At 39.3% G+C, this 16,332-nt stretch overlaps 1 protein-coding gene across 7 annotated transcripts in view; it reads right to left on the bottom strand.

Annotated features, from left to right (window-relative positions):
* Nucleotides 1-14,761, bottom strand: part of TRPM3 (transient receptor potential cation channel subfamily M member 3) — a 529,331-nt gene extending 514,570 nt beyond the window's left edge. For all 7 annotated transcript variants that reach the window (XM_020289309.2, XM_076008638.1, XM_020289312.2 and 4 more), the window contains exon 1: nucleotides 7,564-14,761. In XM_020289309.2, coding sequence (XP_020144898.2) covers nucleotides 7,564-7,743 — 180 coding nt within the window. In that variant the 5' untranslated portion in view covers nucleotides 7,744-14,761. The remainder of the gene's footprint in view (nucleotides 1-7,563) is intronic.
* Nucleotides 14,762-16,332: the final 1,571 nt, after the last annotated feature.

Raw genomic sequence — 16,332 nt, 5'->3', positions numbered from 1 at the left:
TTTGTCTCAAAGTTTTTCTGCCTCTGACCATGAAAGTGTATAGTCTCCTAAAGTAAACAAAAATGAGGTTCATATGCCATCTTGTAGTCTAGGATACTACCTTCAGACTACACACTTCTGGCATCTAAATTAGATTTCCTGCATAATCCCTTAAGAAACAATTGTAAAAGTCATTCAATGCTCTGAGAGCATGACAACTTTCAAGATGAGGATACATTATGAGCCTATATAAATTTATAGAGAGATGCTAGGTGCTCAATTTTTAACAATAAAAATCAGATACTGAAGTGTGGTCATGCCAGAGGCAAAACTTTAATGCACCAATTCACTTTACTAAAGTGTCACACGTTAGAAGGGGAGATTCTCAAATGTTGCTGGGTATAAGAGTCATCTGAGTTGTTTGTTAAATTTAGATTTGCAAGGTCCTCCCAAGGGTTTAACTTAGTAGCTCTGGGTCAAATCCCCAGAATCTAATTCTATCACAAGCAGCCTTGGACTACATTTTGAGAAACACTCCTCCAAAGGCTCGTTGTGTTGGGTAAATCTCCCTTCGTGTAAGGCAATTCAATATATAAAAAGGTGCTATTAATGGATTTATACACAATAAGTTCCTTCCTTCCTTCTTTTCTTCTTTCTCACTGATCTATCTATCTATCTATGTATTATTTGGGGGAAAAGAAACACAACTGATCAATGCTATCCCTAAACTGCAATTCCTATGCATGTGCCTCTGAAAATGAAGTAGAGCAGAGACAATTGGTTGGGACAGAATTCCTAAAGGCTGGTCAACACAAATTTTATGTGTGATGAGTGTCCCCCTCCTAGAGATTTTGTTAGACCCTACCCATCCCACCCCAGCAGTTGTAGTGCTGTATCTTTGCCATATACTCAAGAGCTGAGAAAACTTTGTCCACTCTGTTCTTCCATATCTAATATTTAATACTAAACATCAATTTTTGAAATTTAAAAGTATAAAAGTAAAAATATGCTTTTCCAAATGAAAGCCCTAGATGTTCTTTTCTTCCTCCTCTCTGTCCAGACTCTCTGGTGAGTTTCTGAAGGCTGCAGGGTGGAGGGGATGTGGGGAGGGTGGCATCATGCCCATGAATTATAGCTGCTTCAGCCGTAATTCCAAGTGAACTGGCCACGTCCACTTGGTGTTATCACATGCCACTGGAATCTAAGGGACAAGTGCCTGAGTGACCACTGCAATCCCAAGGGCCATGCTAGGGGAACACAGGGGCTTATGCATGATATTCCAGAACCTTAACCATGGATACTACATTTATTTGGAAGCTCTAGTTCACCACCATTTCCCCATATAAGCTCAATGGAGTAAAAAAGCTCTGAAATTTGACATAGGACTGAAAAATTTCATGATGTAAATTACACAGAATGATCATATCAATAAACAGAAAATAAAGAGAATAGGGAGAAACATTTCTTCAGATTATATTTTTATATCCTCTACAACCCAAAGCCAGGCAGCTGAACTCAATTTACTGCTCTCTGTAAATGATCTTTCCTGATTGAATTTTGAAAACCTGTGAACTGTTTACTTAAAACCTTTTGCTCCCACTGTCGACTCACACAAAATCTGTTCTGCCCAGATGCCGGTGTAACAGAGGCCACTGCATCCAGTTTCCCTCCAGCTCTTCTCAATATGGGGTCCTTCCAAGAGCTCTGGGCATCAGAATGGCTGGCAGAGCTTGTGAAAATGCAAATTCTTGGGGCCACCGCCCACCTCCTGGATCAACAACTCCAGGAAGGGGGCTGCAATTCTTGCTTTTCTCACAAGCTTCCGGAGTGCTTCCTAAGCATTCTCATGTATCAGCTCATTCATTTGTTGGTTCAATAAACATTTATTGAATGTGTTTTGTTGGTCACAGTCTTTAAAACTTTTTTTCATGCTAGGTAATGGAAAGGGAGAAAAAAGTATGATCTAGCTGTCTGAAAATTGGCTTTGAGGCAGTTGAGTTTACAACAACAGATGAGTAGAGAGAGGGAAGGAAGAGAAGCCACTGCTGGGGAGGTCGTGTCCTCTCTCCCTGTCCCTCCAGACAGACCTTGCCACAGCTGTCACTGTGCCTCCGGGCATCCCAGAGTAAGGTGGCTCCAGGACTTGGGCATCCCAGCCATTCCCTCCCGCATTCCCCAGAGACCACACATTTCCATTCTCGCCTCCACAATAGAGGGCATTAGGAGACAGAACTCTCCAGAGAGACAGGAGGGTTTCTGGTCGCCTCAGGAATGTCCCTCAGGCTGCCTGAGGAACATTTCACAAAAAGACAAGTCACATGGTTCCCTGTTCAGCAGCCTGAGTTGAAGCCACCCTTTAATACACACCAGACAAATTTCCCTGTCTCCTGGGTTTGAGTTTGGTCACATTTTCTTTTCTTTTATTCTCTTCTTTCTCACTTTTTTCTTAAGGGAATCTGAGGCTGGCATGCTGAGATGAAAAGAGGGAAGTCTCTTTACTTGCAGCCCTTAAAATTCTGCCTAACAATACACCATGTTTTCCTAAAAGCAATTTACTCTTCAAGTTTCCCATCTTCAAGGCACTTCGTGGAATAGGTCCATAACAAGTTCCCCGACCTTGCCTGACACAAAGCTCCAACATAGTCACCTAGATATAATAGGTGTGTGTTTCCTCTTGCTGTGGAAACTTCACTGCTGCTCATAGCGTGTGGCTCAGAGGTGCCCTTTCATGGCTAAGCAAAAAGTCTGATTTATTAATATTGTTCTACCTCCCTTGTAAAGATTCAGAATTTCCGATGTGAATGGGAGATGTTGGAGGTGATACATTTAAAACACAAATTGAAACAAATTTCAGTGTGATTGTTTCTGGAGGAGTTTGAGAACCCCAAAGGGAAATCAGTTCCTGGAAAGTCTAGCATCAACTACAGCAGACAGACTGAATGCATTTGGTCACTAGGATTTTGCTGTGCTTGGGGGACAATATAATGAACTTTGGTTACCATTTTATGGAATTATAAAAGTATAAACCATTACACTTAGGTAGATGTGTGCTAATCCGATAGCCTAACTTGATCATGGCTCTTTCAATTAATTCCCTTGTGTTACCCAGTTTGCATTCATTAATCCTTCCATACTGAAGAGAGAAAAGGGAAAAAAAATAAAGCAAAAGTCTGAGCTTTTTGACAGATTCCAAAAAAAAAGGGGAGGAAGATTTTCTATGAAAAACTATGCCTAGTTTTACATGAAAGCAGGGCATAAAACAAAAATATAGTATAAGAAAAATTAGAAGTGCTATTACTGATTGAATATTATTTACTTTAAGGAATTCTGCTATTGGGCTTTCAGTGGGGCTCATACTCATTAATGGGACAAGTAAGATAAGGAACAATATCCTTCATGTTTTACTCAGTCCCACTAGGGTCAGTAATTGACATACTTTTTCTAGCCCTCCACAGAGGAACCACCAAATGGGAATCTTTGTACTGCCTCTCAGGACATTTATTCTCAGACACTGGGACCATCATCAACCATACAGCAAAGACAGAAACTCAGAAGTTATCCTAGAATCTTCTCTCCACCACAATTCACCCACTTAACAAGACCCTGTTTATTTTACCTCCTTTACTTTTGCCTTCATCAGATTCTCATCAATTCTCCAGGCCTCTAATCTAATCTCTCAGCTTTCAGTTGCACCGTCTCACACAATCTAGAGTGAATGAATATCTAATACCTTAATCTGGCAGTTACCTGGCTGCAAACATTCCTTTAATTGGACCCCCTAGTTTCAGGATAATGATCAAATGCCTTAACTTAGCAGAGAAGAGCTTCTGTGATTTCAACCCTGCTCTGTTTCCTTCTTCCATTTTCATATTCAATTCTTTCAGCCCGAATGTATTATTCTCTGTCTTCCACACAGATGGAGACTGGCAGGCTTCACCACAGGGAATCAGAGCACTGGGTCTAAATTGAGTCAAGACCCACACTCTTCACTTTAAAGAAGACACCGAGTTACAGGGAGATCAAGTAATTTACCCAACATCACACAGCCAGTTAAGAACACAGTGGAATTAGGACCCAGTGTTTAGGTCTACCTTTCCAGAAATAGGATTTCTTTATTCTATTTCTGACATTGTTCAAAGTGAGCAAAGTCATACAATTTCTCAATATAATACTTTGAACATCTTAAAAGGATACTACTCATTTGGTCTTCATTAACACACTGACTTGAATGTCTTTCCAAAATCTGTTACAAATATAGATCCTCCCTTTTCTCCAATGCAACCCATTTTTCAGAAGCCTCCCTTTCAGCATGTTCTCCAAGACTTCAATGCAAAGAAGTCTCTCTGCCCTAAAAATAATCTTCAAATTCAACATGTTACCAAAATAAAATCTTCCAAATAAAACAATGGCAAAGATAGACCTGATAATGAATATGAAATATGCTAAGAACATTCTGTCACTGAAATAAACTTGACTTTTTTTGTGATTAATAGTAAGATGAAATCTTGAAACACATAAGAATAAAGCAAATGACAACAGAAGAGAAATGGTTTGGAAAGGATCCCATTTGAAATGTATCCGTTTGAAAACAGGCTCTGTCTTTTGGCCATCATCATCCTGTGCCTGTCCAAAAATTCATTTCCAAGTGTTATTTCCAAATGCAACCCCAAATTCAAAATGTGAGTTGGTCGGCATGTTCAGAATTTGCTCTGAGATGGACAAAATAACAAATGAAATGTTTTCAGGAGGAATAATATATATATTCCAATGCTCATTGGGTTTAATTCAGACTTCAGATGCTGGCCTTGCCCTTCTAATTCTTTAGTATCCTGTTTCTATTTGGAAATGGGAAATGCAAGAAACAGGATTATGAAGCCATTTCTAAGGATTAACATGGTACCAAAGTAAGTTAGCAAAGAAACACACATTTTCAAGGAAAGGGATAGGAAGGGAAATTGGCTTGAGCTCAGTCTGTCAGAAATGGTGAGTGATCTGAGTTGAGCTCAATCATGCCCTACACAGTATTTGCTGACAATTGAGACCACTGAGAGAGGGCATGTCACATCTGAGCAATACTTGGAAGAGGAACACAAATTACCTGTTGAATAGGAGAATTGGGTTTGTTAGCTCAAGATTCCAATAGACTACTGGATACCCAGAGAATCCATCCACCAAATTAACATGGTGGTGGGGGTGCGGGGGAGGTGCCATAAGAGAGGGAGAGAGAGGAAGGCACTGAGCAGAGAATAAGGAAGGGACGTGAGAATTACTGTTATTCAATATTTATAGACCAACTCAGGAAGAACATTTACTAAAAGATACAGATTATTATTCACGAACTTCCATTTTACTGGAAAGATAAAAGCAGGGCAAGAATACATAGGAACTAGCAAAGCAAAGAGAGGAAAGCCACAATCCACAGGTAAAAAAAAAAAACAAAAAACACAGCATTCATATTCAGAGAGTGCATAATACAATTGCTTATAAAAGCAGCTTTCATTTATTTCTAAGTATTGCTGAAAGAATTTGCTAACACTTAATTTTTTTCAAGAGTTTGAAATGTACTCAGCATCTGAAGTCTAATAGGGTAGCTATGATCTTTCAAAAATACAGATATCATTTGGAAAAAAGTTCTCTAGTAAAAGCCTGTCTTTCAGATATTAAAGGAATTGGAAGGATATTCACTAATATACTTTATTACATGAATTGTTATAAAGCATCACGTGAATAAAGGATGATAGGATTGAGCTGTGTGCCAATGAAAGTATTAGTGTAGTATTGACAATTATCTCCTGGTATCTGATATGGACAGTATTTTTGGTTAAAAAAGAGATGACTTTTATTTTACTCTTCTAAAAATAAGTAATCCACCCCAGAGAGATAGATACTTCTCTGCTGGTTTTATGACTAGTAAAAAGTAACATTTTCCATAAAAAAAAAACTAGGATATTAGTCAATAAAATTGACAGTGATAGTCACATATCTGTTAATCAGAATTAAAAAGCATTATTTTGGGGTAAAGCTGATGAATGACTTTAACTGAAAAATATATTTCTGATAGCACATGGAATTACTGGAGTCGATATTCTCAGTCAGACTTAGATTTGCCAAAACATTCTTTGCCTCAGACCCTTGATTCAGCAGTGATTATGGAGGAAAATCTATATTCATTTGCTAATTCTGTGGCCGCATTCTTTTTCTTGCCCTATCACACATGTTGTTCCAATACAGCAAAAACATACATATCCAAAGAAGCTTCTCTTCCTTTGGCTCTTCCTGCCCAAACCTGACCTTCCTTCTCAATATTCCTTAAGGGAAAGCAAGCTGTCACCATGACAACCATATGATGGGGGTTTGAACAGCACTTGGGGGCAGCCTTTGTGAAAGTTAAAACCATTTTGTGTTTAACAGGATAAGGAAAATGCAGAGGATGAGGAACACTGTTGCAAGGAGCCACTTAGCAGTATGGAACCAACTGTCCACATCAAACTTGACCTGACCAGAACCCAGCCTCAGACAAATTTCTACAAGCATAATTTATCTGGGGATAATCCATTAATCCTCCATTGTAGCCCACTGGACTCAGCGCCCAGTGGTAATTAAATCAAAAGATCATATATAATATGGAAAAGAGAATTAAGAACTTTGCCTTGCCTTTTTAACTTCAAATGGCTACAGAACAACCACAGATATTCACTGTTCCTGAATAAGTGTGAGCATATTCTCTTTTCTAGGCAAAAATACTTTTCACCCCCAGAACCTTTAAATTTTATTTGTATTTCCTTCCCTACAAGGCAGATGATGAAGGCAGATTACTATGAAGTTGTGTGGACTTTTTCAGTATCTTTAATGTATTTGCTTCTAGAAAGAAGAGCAGCACAGACACGAGGTGGCAATTCCAGCTCAGGTGTAGTACCGTTCTTTTGTGTGACTCACTGCTAGAGAGAGAGAGCTTACGTTCAATGTATGTTTAACAATACTTTCCCACTACTGACTTCACTCGGGAGACTAAAATTATCATGCCTTTTTATAAAAACAAGGACACCAAGAAAAGTCACTATCAGATGGGGTTCATTCTTTGTCTTTACCTGACTGACCACCTAACTACACAGTGCTTTTAAAATAATGAGGAGAGTCCTTTGTTCTCTCAGGTTCCATTTAAAGGGAAAGTGGGTCGAAGGGCTTCCCCAGGGAGGGAAAAGAAAAACCGGAAAGGAAACACAGGGGAGTAAGAGATTTCACTCCCACTCCTGTTCCCACCCTCCCAAAGAAGTTAATTAATTCTGTTTTAGGGATGGTTAAGAGGGGTGGGGGTGGCACTTAGGCTCTGAGACCATTCTCTGAGACCGAAACCTCCTTCTCAAGTGTGGCTCATACCAGCCTCTCCTCCCTGACACCACAGGGTAGGGGTGGGGTGTGGGGGAGGTGAGGAGCGCGGAGAACCTCTCTTCAGCCACTAGCCACAGAGCCAGCACCGCACACATTTGTGCTCCCCCAAAGGTGTGTCCCAGCCCAAGTGCCCAAGTTGGGTATTCAGACCTGAAAAGCATAATTAGAGCCATTCAAAGCGGCAAGTTACAGTACCTTAAGAAGTCTGACAGATGGAAGAAAGGCTGCGTGGCACAGCTTCCGGATGGTCCAGTTTAGGGGTCGAGGAGCATCAGTTTGATTCATGACCCCTTCCAAATTCCACCGGGAAAACAAGAAACTGCAAACCTGAGCAACAACGCCTAGAAAACAAACGGTCCCCCACGGCTCTGGCATCCCATGGTCATCTCCACACCTGCAAATTCCATTAGGGCAGAGGCTTCCTGGAACTTGGGAGACTAGTCAAGCGGCGGTGCCTGAGCCCCTGAACCTTCTTAAGAAAGCCACCTCCCCTCTCCCTGCAGCCGTGCTCATGCATACCAAATGTGGCTGAATGGAGGCACACTGCCTGCTGCTTCGGGGAGGGGATGCACGGTTTTGAAGGAGAGGGACAGCCTGCACAAAACAGCCTGTGGTCGGAGTCAGAGCAGCCTGCTCCGGAATGCGCGCTCCCTCTCCCGCTCTCCTCCCAGTAAACGCAGGTCAGGCGTTGGGGGGGAACCCGGGCCATTTGCTTTGCTGGCTTGGTTTTGGGGGGGAGCCAGGACGAGAGCAAAAGGGAACAAAAATAAAGCCAGAACGGGCAACTTGCACTTTCTTGCACAAAGCATCTTTGAGGGACTGGAAACTGGCACGGGGGGAGGGGCTAGGACACAGAGGGAGAAGGGGTGCCCGTGAATGATAAGATAAATGCCTCCCTTCCGATTTCTGTGGCATCGCAAATTGAGAGCTATCATAAAATGGACCTATAGTAAAAGGGATCTCTGTCGTGTTCTGGGGCTTTTATTCACTGTGATTGACCGTCCTCACCCTGATACATGCGTTATAGAGGTGACAGGCACCAAAAGAACTCACACATGCTGAGTTGTTCCTTTCATAGAAAGCCGTGGCAACTAATGTATATTTGGCTTACCTTTTTAGAAACAGGCAGTTTCTAAATTGGAGGTTATCCCCTCCTGGAAAGCCACTTGATACCCTTTCTCTGCAACAAAAGTTTAACCCTTAAGGTGCCACGTGGGATGCTGCCTGTAAAAGATGGAGTTTCCTCAAGCGGAGGTTCCCACCCCATCATTCTCTAAGGAAGCTTTGAGAAAGAGTTGCTGCGTGGGAGAGTATAGTCTTTAGGACTCCTGCGGTGAGAGAGAATAAAGAACTTTTCAATTTGAAGGTGGAAATTGGATAATTTCACTTAGAGAAGGGAAGTTAGGAGGAGAAGGAAATTCCTGTCACAACCCCCACTGGGACTCCCACGTGCCCCCCTCCCCATCCCAGACATTGGATCTCAGTGGCAGCAGTTTGACTGGATGACTCCTACCCAGGAGAATCCCACGTTAGAGCATTGCCAGCTTACTTATTTTTTCCTCTTTATGACCCTCCCTTATCACTACACTGATTTGCCATTTCTAATTAACTCCAAGAGATTGGTAAACCCCAGCTCCATGGCTATTATGCGTTTTGAAGCAGAACCAGGAGCAGCGAAAGCAGATGTGATACACCGCTGTGATTCAGAAAGTGGGGCAACGTGGACCCTCCCTGAAGCCAAATAAATACCTGACACACTGTGCTGCAACACCTGTCCCTCACAACGATCCTGTGTCACACACATGTCTAAGAATATTGCAGAAAAGTGAGGCCATGGGTAGAACACAGACCACTGACTTGCCTCGTATAATAAAACTCACGTGTCTGATTCTTTTCTATTAAACAATATCACTTTAATCAACCTCACACCCAGTCAATTCATTGTCTGCCACTATTCTATTTCCACGAAGGACTGACGGCAGTTTTCAAATAATAACTGCTGACATGTATGTGTCAGGCATTGTGCTAAGCACTTGAAATGTATCACTAAAGTTCGTAATCAACAACAATCATATCCCTATTTCACAGATTAAGCAAGTGAGGTCCAGAGAAATTGGCAGCAAGTCTAACACACTAATAAAACCAGAGTGTGGATTGAAACCAGTCTACTAGGCTGTAAAGACAAACTTTCACTTTTCTTTTATTTCTTTCATAATTAAGGGGACCGCAGCAGTAAAGTCACTGCCTTAAGCTTTCTGTGTGTGTGTGTGTAATTTAATCTTGTGTAAGAGTTAAGCTAAAAGACTTTAGAGGAGAAATGCTCAGCCTTTCTTTCAGATTATTACTTGGTATGACGTTGATGTAGTAGTTAATAGCTTGGATTCTGGCATCAGGCTGCATAGTGCAAATCCCAACTCTGACCCTGACCTTGGACAATTGACCCACTTCCTCTGTGCCTTGGAGCCCTTATCTGTCAAGTGGAGACAAAAATAAACCCACACACCTAGGACTATGGTGAGGACTAAATGAGCTAATATTGGTGAAGCACTTAGAACAGCGCTGGGCATGTACTAAATCCCTATACTGTGATTCATCTTCTAGGCAGCATGTGCTGATTTTGAGCTGGAAACCCACTGACAATTTTCATTAAGTATGCACAAGTGTGCATACGTATAGTACTAGGTAATGAACTCAAGCAAGACAAATTAAACCTGAATGCTTCCTGTGAGTTCTCATGAGTTTAATAAATGGGGTAACGAGGAAGGCAGGAGACTCCAAGGGCGGCATGGGTTTCCTCACGCTCCATTGCAGGCAGAGTGGTGCTCATCACATCCATCCCACGACCTTGCCTCTAGTGAGGCTGCAAGGCTCCAGCCTTTCTAAGCTATTAAATGCCCTTAAGTGTTTCTGTTGAGGGTGTGAGAAGTCTGCTGAAACACTATAATTGGCTACCCTCCGCCCTGCGCTGTCCCAAAATGTTAAGGACCCCACAGAAATGACAGCATCATTCTGAAAACACACAGTCTTTGATTCTCCTGCCCCCTTTAATTTTAACTGAACAACTTTGGTCAAAGGGAATAGTTAGGAATTATGAAGAAGTAGGAGGATTCACAGCCCTCTCTAATGCCAATTAGAGGAGAGAAGCACAAAACCTCCAAGGAACTGATCTGTATAAGACACCACAAAAGAATATCAAAGAAGGATGACAGTGCATGAGAGGAGGTTTTTCTTCCATCATTGGGGTAGTTTGTGCCAGAATTGTTGGCTATTGAAACATCTAAAGTAGGGTTTTCAGGACACCCCTCCCCACTTTCAAGAAATTGTATTTTCACATGGAAGGATGCCTTTCCCCGGCTTTAGAGAGGAATCTACCAAGGAAAAAGCAAGGAGGACAAAGCCCAACCCCCAGGTGTTAATTAGTATATCAAAAACCCAAAATGCTTCTTTATAAATTTTATGCATGTGGATGTTTATAAATCTGGGAAACAAATTCTAGCAGTCTGAAAACTCTGACATGATCATATTAGCTTAGTACCCTAAAAATATAGCAAACTGGGCACATTGAATTTCTATATTCCAAAACCTGCCTTTGAACCTCTACTTCTCTCCCATATTGTACAAGACCACTTCCCACTACTGATCATCTTCCCCTTTTGATTTCCTGTGTAAATGATGCTAAATTGAAGAATCATAAGATCTGAGCTCATTCTCAATGCTAACAGTAAATCACAGTATAAATATTCTACATTTCTTCCTTTTGGAGACCATGTTCCCTCTCTTAACAAAAAATCATGACACCTTCAATATAGCATTGTATATCTTATGCACACTGTTTCTTTATAATAACCCCTAAGATATAACAGGGGCTGACCCATGAAAACCTATAAAAATGGAAATAAAATGACACAGTGACCAGGTAATACAAAGAACTCAAAAGCCTCCTGTGTTTTCTGCAAACACCACTCAATAAAAGATGCTCCAATATAATTTTTCAGAGTTTATTATTATAACATTGAAATTCATAGGGATCTGAACACTAATTGAACATACACGGCTCTAGTATATGAACATAATGCACACAGTGCAGAAGGATGATGTTCAAACATTCAAGGGAAACACCAGGAACCAACTCAATGGGAAGCCTTTGTAGATACCTTCATTTGCCTCAATGTTTTATAATCTTAATAGTAACATCCTGCTTGCTTTATGATTGGCTTCAGTTATAGTTTTGTTGTGTTTCCTTATTTTTAACATAAAATCATTGTGTTTTGAACATTATAGCAATTTATCATTTTTGTCAAAAAAAAAGATTTTTTTCTGTTTTTTTTCCCCCTTTAAGTTCACTTATAAACTTTTTGGGAATTTGTTGGTGCTTCTATGATGTTTTTCAAAATATTAAATCTCTTTATAGAGTCCATTGACTTACAGTTCTTATTTCCAAATACATGTTCTTCAAACAGATTAAATAAGTTTTTCTTTTACTTAAGGTATTTTTCCTCTTTTGACATCTTTTATAGATAATAGACTCTAAAATACATTAAAATCTATTAAAATAGATGGCTTCCTTTGTTAAGTAGCTTACGTAGCATTTATTCCATGTAAAATTTTTTAAAAATCTCAGAATTGGGATAGTTGTTTATTGCATTTTCCCCTTCATTATTTGGGTCTTTCACCTCGGCTTCCCTGAAATCCATCCACCTCTTCATAAATGCCTATGGTGACAGGCAGTGGGTAAGTTTCTGAGGCAGCCCATTCCATGGTTGGAAAGTTCCAGTTGACAGAGAGTTCTTCCTAAGACTGAGGTAAAATGTGCTTCCCTATAACTTCCAAGGTGAGTGTTTCTTTCAGAGAATAGCTCTCCAAATGTGTGAAGATAGGTAAGGAGCTCCACTCAAAACTCTTCTTTATGCTGCATATCTGAGACCATTAATCCTTCACATGGCTGTGTATAGTTTTCAGTAAAAACTGTAGTAAGGGTTATATTCAGTATTATGTTACAGGGGTACTTTCAATACAGTAGTCTCTTAATCCTCTTAAATCCCTAGAATTACTTATTTTAAAGGTTTTTTTTTAGGAAGCTTTGAGGAGAAAGTCACTAATAATTTAGTTTCTTTTATGCATTTCTTTCATAAATTAATAAAAACATATTTTAATAGCTGACCACACACACACACACACACACACACACACACACAGAGCAGTAAATTTTCTCTTTTTCACTCTGACTTGTAATGGAGATGGGGATGGGTGGGGATGGGTTAAAGCTCACACTGATTCAAGACATGAGCAGAGATTGGGTGGTTTATGCTTCATCCTCCCTACCTTTATCTGCTAGCTCTGACATTAAACAGACTCAGCTCAAACCCAAGTCCCACCTCTTACCCAGAGTGTGGTCCTGGGCTAGTTCCTCAACTTCTCAGAGCCTTAGTTTCCACGTTGTAAACACAGGGTCTACAGCAGTTTCCATCTTGAGGTTTTGGTGAAGATTAAAAGCAATTAGCACAGCACTGACACAATGAAAACACATTTAAAAGTAACTTTATTATTGGCGTTATTAGTATTATTGCTACCTTATTCACTGACAGTGCAGCACAGAGCTTATAAGCACAGACCATAGACCAAAGGGCCTGGATTTAAACCCCACATTTACAGTGTACGCATAGCTTTGGGGAAGTTACTTAATCTCACTTTGGTTTAATTTCTTCATCTGCAAATTGGGGATAATAATATTACCTGTGTCAGAGGATAATGTGAAATTAATATGACCAATACCTACAGAGCCCTTAGAAGACCCCACACATGGTAAGACCTCAGAAAATATTAGTAATGAATTATTATCGATATTGAAGTCCCGTGTGCTGTGTCCTTCCTGCAGCTCCTGCTCCGGGAAGAGCAAAACAAAACAAAACACCTTCATTTCCTCCTTTGCTTCTTCCAGTAAGAGGAGTAGCTGCAGAGAACACAGGAGAAGAGAATCACCGCTGACTTCCCTTACTGCTTTCCTCTCTACCCTGAGAGGGGGTTCTATATTCCAATTATAAAGTGAAAAACTTTAATATATAAAACAGTTTACTTTGGAAAACACAAAGATATATAAGCAGCCTCTGTCTCACCAAAACCAGAAATCCTACATACACACACTCACAAAATGCGTAACAAATATTCAAAGGCCAAGAGCTAAAATACATCCTTACTCAGCTTTGAAACCCTAAAACTTCCATTTATACAAGGGATGATTTTTTGGCATAATTCTAAAATTTTAATGAATTCATGGAGGCTTGTTGAAAATATAAGAATTTGAGATGTGCATTTTTAATCACTTGATATTCATATTTCTCTAATATTTGCAATGCTATTCATTATTGTAAACGAATTCTTTCTATTCTAAGCTTTGACATCTACAACATATACACACTATGTGCATAAACGCACACACACACAGAATATAGGTATTTTAGATTAATTGCCATTATGAATGACATAAATCTGACCAACTTGGTAAAGAACTCATGAATACCTTTTGGAAGGGGAGACTTAGACAGTGAATCTCCAATTACCACTTGAATAAATTGCATGAATTAGAGGGAAGCTCAGCATTTCATTGTTAACAGTGCAGCTTAAGTGAGATCTATTGGCCAATGGATGCCTAAATCAGACACAAGTTCAAACTCAAGACATATACTTTCTCAAACACCCTCTGACTCTCACCATTGAAAGCTGAGAACCCATCCTGGTCACACACCCTGTGCCTTGTGCATCTGGGCTTCTGACACTAATGGCTAGTGCTGGGTTGGACCATAAGATCTGTTTACCTGGGAAACAGAGACATACTGTGATCCGGAAAATCCTCAAAGCAGTAACTCTCCTTGGTAGAGGATTTTAATGAAGCAAGCTAATGGAAACCATACCTGCTATCCATGTTTGTCATCCTTTAGAAAATGTATCACTATTGATGTTTATTCTGGTATATTTTTAACAACCATGAGCCTTTCATTTTTATTTTTAATAACTATAGTGGCAGGGATTATATGATTCTAGTTTTTGAAAGAATTGGTCTAGTTTTTTGTTTTGTTTTGTGAGCAGGCATAAAATCAGTATGAACTACATGAATTTTAAAATCAGGGAGAACTGGGTTTGAATCTACATTAAGTCATTGGGCAACTCTTATAACTTTTATGAGTTCTCTTTAAAATAGATAATGGCTAACTATGATTATGTTAAAATGATAACTTTCTTTGAGCACTTACTGTGTGTTAAACAGTGTACTAGGTTTCCAAGCACGTAGCGCATTTAGTTCTCATAACAAACCTATTAAGTTTGCAGCTTTACTACTCAATATTATAGATGAGAAAATAGTGTCAAAGATATTAAGAGAATTGCATAAGGTCACATAGCTGGGAAGTGGACTTGAATCCAGGTCTACCTTATTCCATAACCTGTGCTCTTACCAACCATAATATGCTGCTGACAATTAAAAAAATAATAATAATAAAAAAGATTTGTACAGGGTTCCTGTGGCTTTCTAAAAAGAAGCCAGTATCTAATCTGACAAACCTGAAAAGAGGAAAAGCAACTCAGAGAACATAACTTAACCTAACCTAACTTTACACCAGAATCCTGCAAAGCACAGAAGGACCAACAGTTCTTCCAATAGCTCTGGGTTTCTTTTGTTTTCACTAGCAACTTCCACATTCCTTTCCTGTTTCCTAGTTCCACCTGGCTGGCCTCTCTGGAGAGACAAGAATTGTCCACACTCGTTTGGTATGGCCAATATGTAACACAATGCTGCAAACACAGTATTTAGTATGTGAAAAAAAAAATGAATGTTTCTAAAAGGATCATATGATTTTTGCAAATGTGGGGTAAGTTTCTATATATATAAAATCTGTTTATTCTCACTACTTCCCAACTTTTATTCTCACCTGCATTTTTAAGTAAAAGAAACTGAAATACAGAAAGGCTAAATACTTACCCAAGTTCAACAGTAAGTTTCAGGCATTCATTGGCCAATAGATCTCACTTACGCTGCAATGTACAAATCTTTTTTATTATTATTATTAGTTGTCAGCAGCATATTATGGTTGGTAAGAGCACAGGTTATGGAATAAGGTAGACCTGGATTCAAGTCCACTTCCCAGCTATGTGACCTTATGCAATTCTCTTAACCTCTTCAACACTATTTTCTCATCTATAATATTGAGTAGTAAAGCTGCAAACTTCATAGGTTTGAATTCAAATATAAATTCTTGATATAGTGTATAAACCTTTATAATGTATAAATGAAAACTAAAATCTATTTTTAAGGCAACTGAATTAGTTTCAGATACTCTAGTTAAGTATATCATAAAACTGTGATTTACCATTATTTAAAACTATAAAACAATATTTTAGATACTTATTACAAGAGGTTTCAATCACACAAAAGATGTCCTTAGACAGAAACTTGATGCCTATGATAGTAAGTAGAAACCAAAGGTATCTGTGTAATCATATAATGAAATTATGATGATTATTCAAGTTTACATGAACTTCATATGAAATGTACAAAGCATTTGGAGAGGAAATAAAATAAAACATTATCGCAACTCTGCTACTAACCTGAAGCTAGTAAGTTTAAAAATGAAGGTACCAAAGAATTTGATTTATTATATAATAGCTTCCAAATTGGTTAATAAATCAGCTTCTGACTGCCCTTATTCTAGATCTAGCCAAAGCCAGCCACAGGGGCCTAAACAGTACATGCATTGGTACAGGGTATCTGGTTGACTGCATGGAACCCCCAGCTGTCTCTGGGAAGCCTTCCTCAATAAGGAAGTAGAAAGATGACAACAGAGAAAGAATTATAATGTTCTGTAGTACTTGATACTATCCCAAGGAAAAAACCTTGAATAATTATTGTTTTAGCAAAGAATAGATAAATAAGACTTTAATGTATATATTTTTCCTTATACCTTAATTAAATTC

This window comes from Microcebus murinus, chromosome 12 (assembly GCF_040939455.1).
Source record: "Microcebus murinus isolate Inina chromosome 12, M.murinus_Inina_mat1.0, whole genome shotgun sequence".
NCBI classification, from domain to species: domain Eukaryota; kingdom Metazoa; phylum Chordata; class Mammalia; order Primates; family Cheirogaleidae; genus Microcebus; species Microcebus murinus.
Note: the sequence above shows the minus strand (reverse complement) of the source record. Positions and strands in the feature narration are given on the sequence as shown.